Source organism: Marmota marmota, unplaced genomic scaffold (genome assembly GCF_001458135.2).
Source record: "Marmota marmota marmota unplaced genomic scaffold, marMar, whole genome shotgun sequence".
NCBI classification, from domain to species: Eukaryota; Metazoa; Chordata; class Mammalia; order Rodentia; family Sciuridae; genus Marmota; species Marmota marmota.
This window is the reverse complement of record NW_026000221.1, coordinates 21,222,461-21,228,835: the sequence shown is the minus strand read 5'-3', so window position 1 is coordinate 21,228,835 and position 6,375 is coordinate 21,222,461. Positions and strand designations below refer to the sequence as shown.

Genomic DNA, 6,375 nt, shown 5'->3' with positions numbered 1-6,375 from the left:
CCCCACCACTACCCCGGGGTCATTGCTGGCGGTGGAAGCAGGGTTCCCATCTGCCTGGGACCAAGGGCTGGCACTCAGGTGGGTCTTGAAGCTGTGTCTGAGGACCGTGCCAGGCAGAGGGAACTAACCTAGGAGGGTATGGAGGTGACTGACCCTGAGGTAGCAGGTGGCCCCTTCCCACGCTCCTGCTGGAGTCCCTCCACGGCCACCTCCCACCTTCCCCTAGATCCGTGAGCTCCTGGGTTGTGATGGATCTTTGAGGCTCCAGGACAGCCCCCCTGGCCCTGCCTAGACTGGGTGACAAGTCCAGGGCCTGTTGGCTACACTTCACCACCAAAGCCAGGCCAGTCTGCCAGCACCAGGCCCAGACACACACTGTGGGGACTGGCACTCAGGAGTGAGGGTCACGCCCAGGGCTGGGGTTCTGGGCCCTGCTCCCTGCTGCTCTGGCCATTCAGGTCCTCCAACCCCAGGATGCGGGTGAGAGGAAAGTGAAGGTGGCCCTACAGTGACAGGCCACCGTGCCAGCAAGTGGTGGAGCAGGACACCTGGGAAAGCTCCAGCTTTGGAGCCAGCAGCTCTGGATGGGAACCCGGACGGTGCCAGTTCCTGGTGACGGGCCTTAACACGTCACCTAGCCCCCCGAGCTGCACTTCTCGGCTCTGACTCAGAACTCACAATGGGAGGGTGACAGGGAGGACCTGCCAAGCCGTCACTGTGTTCAGGGCTCCTCACCCATCCCTTAGTCCCCCAGTGTGCGCTCACCTCCCTGCAGGAAGGCCGCAGGCCCAGGGGACGGCCTCCCTCAGCACAGTCCTGACTGCACTGGCCAGAGCGCCAGGGGGCCACCTGGGGTCGGGCAGGTGTCTGAGCTGGATGTAGATCGGAAGCGGGTCCCACCCCATGACGGGTCGAGGAGGCCAAGCCTCTTGGTGCCCTCCCTCCTGCCAACCTGGGTGCCCCAGAAATATTGCCCTGAGTTATTTGTGGTGGGATTAAAGTGGACTCAAGGGTCACCTAAAAGAAGGGACCTGGAACGATGGTGAGCTTGGGAGATGGGGTCTAGATGGGTTCACGTCGCACCCCCACCAAAGCCAGCGAGGAGGGGCAGGCGCAGCAGCCCTCCACTGCGGGATTCAGGCTGCCATCTCCATGGCAACAGGTATCCCCAGCCAGGGATTATTCTCTTAAAGAGACAGCACTGGAGCTGGACTACAGCTGCCTGGAGAGGGGGGTGGGAATGGCAGCCCATCGCTCACCCCGCTCCTTCCCTCCACAGTTTGTACTTGGGGGACAGAAAGAGGAACAAAGCATCCTAGAGGGCTGAGCTTATATTTCCCATGTAACAGCTTTGCTGGATGAGAAGGTGGCCCAGTGCTGACCTGGGGTCGCTCTGCCGTCCTTAGCTCCATGACCTTGACTAGTATGGGCCCCAGTTTTCTCTGGCAATCAAAAGAGTCAGACTAGAAGGCGGAGTCCCCAAGAAAGAATGTTAGGACCAGAAGAACTACCTGCTTGTTTTATGGGTAGGGAAAACAGTTCCCTTGAGAGGGGCGGAGGGTGCTGTGGCCAGTGTGGCATCGGGGCCCACCTGTGGGATCACCCCGCGCCTTCCTGAACTTCACCCTCCCCACCGTCCAGCCAGTGTTCTGCCTTGGATCACCCACATTAATTATTCAGTGTTTTTCTTTTGCTGAGATAAATCGTAAGAAACATATCTCACTGCATGTGAAAGATCAGCATCATTGGCCACAAATTGAGGAGAACAGTAAAAATTAAGCGAGCTGTACCGTGGAACGGGGAGTGGGACGGGGACAGCGCCTCTGAGAGCTGAGCCCCGGCCTCTCTGTTGAGCTATTAGAGGATGCTGTAGGCTCCAGCACCGAACGGGGTGCCTCCTGGGCACAGTTCACAACCTGGAAAGGCCACTGCCCGTTCTGATTTCAACACCGACTCTGGATGTGACCCAAAGCCACTTACTTGTTCACCAGCAGAATCCCACACTCCCGGAGTGCTGGCCCAGATGCCCTCGCCCAGCCCCTGCAGAGCGTCTGGGACCTTGCTGAGTAGGGAAGGAAGGGGGTACTGCTGCCCCGGAGGAGCACAGGAAGGGAGGCCCCAAAGTCTGCCAGTCAAAATAAGCCTCCGTGTGCCAGGCGTGATCTCTCCTCAAGGGCAACTCCTACCTTCAGATGAGGAAACTTGAGGCACAGCAGTTTAAGCCGGGTGCCTTCAGTCCTACCATTGAGCACAGTGGCCTTGACCCCGGCTCTCAGAGACCAGAACAGGGGAGCCCGAGACAGCCCGGGGGTGAGAGGAGAGTGGCTGTGACCTTCAGAGGAGCCCATCAGGCCGGGAGGTGGGGAGGTGCTGGGGACGTCCTTGGCTGCCCCTCTGCAGGAAGCCCAGGCGCATGAAGGTTCGGGGAGCTGGGGGAAGGGCGAGGGCTTTGCTGAGCCCACCGACCCCTCCCTGCAGCAGTACTTCATCCTCCTCATCATCACGGATGGTGTCATCAGCGACATGGAGGAGACCCGGCATGCCGTGGTGCAGGCGTCCAAGCTGCCCATGTCCATCATCATCGTGGGCGTGGGCAACGCTGATTTTGCCGCCATGGAGTTCCTGGACGGGGACAGCCGCAGGCTGCGCTCCCACACGGGCGAGGAGGCAGCCCGGGACATCGTGCAATTTGTGCCCTTTCGGGAGTTCCGCCACGTGAGTGGGGGCCCAGGTTTGGAGGGGAGGCCCCAGGGCCCTGGTGACCACTGTGCACGGTCAAGGGTGAAAGTCTACATGCTTCCCCACTCAGCTCCCTGGACTTCCTCAGGGCCATGCTGCCAGGCCTCGCCCCAGGCCATGCTTACAGACAGGCTGTGACAGGGCCAGCACTGTCCCACCAGTTGGTGGAACACGGAGTGGCACCTGGTCCAGACTGGGCTCCAGGCAGGGTGTCCCAAAGGACCTGCCCTCCATCTGAGCCACTGGATGAGAACGGGAGTTATTCTCGTGGGGCCGGAGGATGTGAGGGGCTTCCTGCTGACTGTATGTACCTTAGCCAGCCCCATGGAGAGATGGAAGAGGCCCTTCCATCCTAAGGGGGGCTGGAGCCTGCCTTGTTTCTGGAGGTGGCTCTGGTCCTATCTGCAGAGAGTGAACCCAGGTCAGCCCACAAGGAGGCCGGAGTCAGTAGCAGGGCCCCTGGGGAGCCCCAGAGGAAGAGTCTCTCAATGTCACCCTGCATGGCCAGCCTGGGCCCAGCCCTCACTTGACCAGAGGCTCACTCTGTGGTCCTGGGAAGCCCTCATCTTCCTGAGCCTCGGTGCCTCCACTGAGAGCCTCTCTGGGTGCTGTGGCTCAGATCCTGGCAGCCAGCCTCAGCACGAAGTGACCCGTGGTCCTTACTTCTTGGCCCCATGTCCTCTGGACTTGCCTGGGATGGTGTCCCTTCCTCTGGGGCATTAGTTTCCTGAGGATGAATGCTGGACATCTGTCACCAGCTCCTGTGCAGGACAGTGCCCGAGCACCCTCCCGTGCCTGGCCTGTGGCTGTCCTTCAGCAGTGAACCAGCCAGGGAGGTGCTCAGGACAAGCTGGCCAGATGCGGAGGCTGCGCACCCCACTCTCCCCCTACAGACATCCACAGGCATGTCTGTCCTCAAATGTTACTCCAGCCACCTCCAGTGCTCACGGGAAGAATCAGACTTTTCTTTTTTTTGGTACCAGAGTTAGAACTCAGGGGCACTCGACCACTGAGCCCCATCCCCAGCCCTATTTTGCATTGTATTTAGAGACAGGGTATCACTGAGTTGCTGAGTGTCTTGCTATTTCTGAGGCTGGCTTTGAATTTGCAATCCTCCTGTCTCAGCCTCCCAAGCCTCACACCTCTAATCCCAGCAGCTCTGCAGACTGAAACAGGAGGATCGTGAATTCAAAGCCAGCCTCAGTAACAGTGAGGCTCTGAGCAACTCAGTGAGACCCTGTCTCTAAATAAAATACAAAATAGAGCTGGGGATGTGGCTCAGTGGTCTAGTGTCCCCGAGTTCAATCCCCAGTATAAAAACAGCTAATGGTGACATCAAGTGGGCTGGTACGAGGGATACTGGCCTCAGACCACCCTGGCTCTCAGCCCTGTCAGTCCTCCATGGACACCCGTGGTCACAGCTCCTGGGCATGGCGCCCCTCCGGAATTGCTCATTAATCCTATTCTCTCCTCCCTGCCCCGCCCTCCACCCTGCAGGCAGCAAAAGAGACTTTGGCCAAAGCTGTGCTGGCAGAGCTGCCCCAGCAAGTTGTGCAGTATTTCAAGCATAAAAACCTGCCCCCCACCAACTCTGAGCCCGCCTGAGCCCAAGGCCCAGCAGCAGCATGCCCATGCCGCCGCCCCTCCCCAGGAACATGCACGCTCACCCTGCTTCCTTGTGGGTGGTCTTTTTTTAACGGATCCACATTTTTATTTTTTACAACCGGACCTCCACCCCCAGCTTCCCGGGCCCAGCTGGGCTTCCTCGTGGGAGTCAACAGATGATGCTTCCAGGCCAAACAGGCTTCCTCTCCCCTCCCCCAGCCACCCTTAAGTATTGAATGTACTTTGTATAATTTTAGTGGAATTATTATTGTTATTAAAGAGAATAAAATTTTTACAATCATAACTGGGCTTTTTCCAAGTAACTAGCTGCAGAAAGGAATGTGTCCCTGGTGCGCACTTTGTGTCGTGGCCTGCTGTTTTTACACTGTGACTGTGTTCTGTTTGTTACGCTCAGGGTAATAAAGGAGTTTTAGATGTCCCTGTGTCAATCAGCTCCTTCCTCTGCGGGGACCCAATGGGCTCCCTCAGCTGGAAAATGAAATGTGATAGGAAAGTCCCTTTCCCCAGCCAGCGAGGCTGCGGAGTCAGCGTGATGGCCTCTGGGGGACGTGCACCCCATCAACAGTGGTAGCTCCTGAGAAACTGGTCGGGTGGCACTGCGTGTCCAGGAGACCCTGCTGGAGCCCAGCCAGCCCCTCACCAGCCCTACCCCCACTTCCTTGGGGCCTACATACTGTCTAGTGCTCCTGCTGTCTCCAGGGGCCTGGTGGTCTGCAGTTCGAGAGCTTCTTTGGTCTCAGGCCCCCCCAGCAGAGCTGTTCCTGCTGTTTTTACTGCATCTCTGTCTCTGGGCGCAGGCCCAGCCTCTAGAACCCAGCCCTCCTCCCTTCCACCTCCCCTAGAGCTCCTGGCGGCCCCTTTGACCCAGGCTCACGTGTCTCTTAAGCACTATGTCCCCAGCTCCCTGTAAACTGCTGTTCTGGCACTTTTTCCTTTGGTACTGGGGACTGAACTCAGGGGCACTTTCCCACTGAGCTACAGCCCCAGTTCCTTTTATTTTGAGACAGGGTCTAAGTTCCCGAGGCTGGCCGTGAACTATGAATCCTCCTGCCTCAGCCTCCCAAATCACTGGCATTAGCTATGCGCACTTTGCCTGGCTGTTGGAATGCTTCCAACAGCCCCTATGAGCATTTCAGAGATGCAAAGGCCTGCAGAGGAGTACATCGGGTCTCCCGGAGGCAGAGCCAAATGCTCGTCCAAGTCTGGCTGACTCTGTGCCCAGGCTGTTCCCCTGCATCCAGTGCTGCCCCTTGNATATATATATATATATATATATATATATTTTAGTTGTCAATGACTTTATTTTGTTTATTTATATGTGCTGCCGAGAATCTAATCCAGTGCCTCACACACGCTAGGCAAGCACTCTACCACTGAGCCACAACCCCAGCCCAAGACCCTGTCTTAAAGTAACAAATAGAAAGACTGGGGATGTAGCTTAGCAGTAAAGTGCCCCTGGTTGAATCCCCAGTGGGGGAAAAAAAAAACTAGGCCTTGGTGCTACTGCTCACTCTTCCACACAGATGCCAGGCTGTTCCAGGTGAACATGGAAACTCAACCTGAAAGACTCAACCCCTGAAACGCCACTGAAACCACTGAAAGCCAGACTCCCAGGCTCAAAGGAAAGTTCTGGCTTTGTCACTGAGCGGTGCTAGTCAGCAAGCCATACAGCCAACCGTGATTTTAGGTTCCTCTAAAAATGCAGAGGACTGCTTCAGAAGACATTTTTCAGGATCAAACACACTAATGTCCACTAAAATAATGCATAAATGCCTCAAAATGCCTGGTACATACTCAGGAGGCCCCGAGTATGTACTGAGCAAACGCAACCTGCAGGTTAATGATGGACGTGACTAATACTCACAGGGACCAGCCTGCATAAAGCTCAGGTGGAGGGCTGTCCCTGCTGGGACCACTTGCTGCCAGTTTTGGTTGTAAGACTCCCTGTCCCCTCAAACTGTTGCTTTGGCAGGTAAGGGAGTAAGATGCCAGCCCTCGCCAGTGTCATTA

General features: G+C 56.9%; 1 protein-coding gene across 2 annotated transcripts in view; it reads left to right on the top strand.

Moving 5' to 3' along the window:
• Positions 1-4,783, top strand: part of Cpne2 (copine 2) — a 24,248-nt gene extending 19,465 nt beyond the window's left edge. For both annotated transcript variants that reach the window (XM_015488685.2, XM_048792139.1), the window contains 2 exons: positions 2,479-2,715; positions 4,237-4,783. In XM_015488685.2, coding sequence (XP_015344171.1) covers positions 2,479-2,715; positions 4,237-4,344 — 345 coding nt within the window. In that variant the 3' untranslated portion in view covers positions 4,345-4,783. The remainder of the gene's footprint in view (positions 1-2,478; positions 2,716-4,236) is intronic.
• The last annotated feature ends 1,592 nt before the right edge of the window (positions 4,784-6,375 follow it).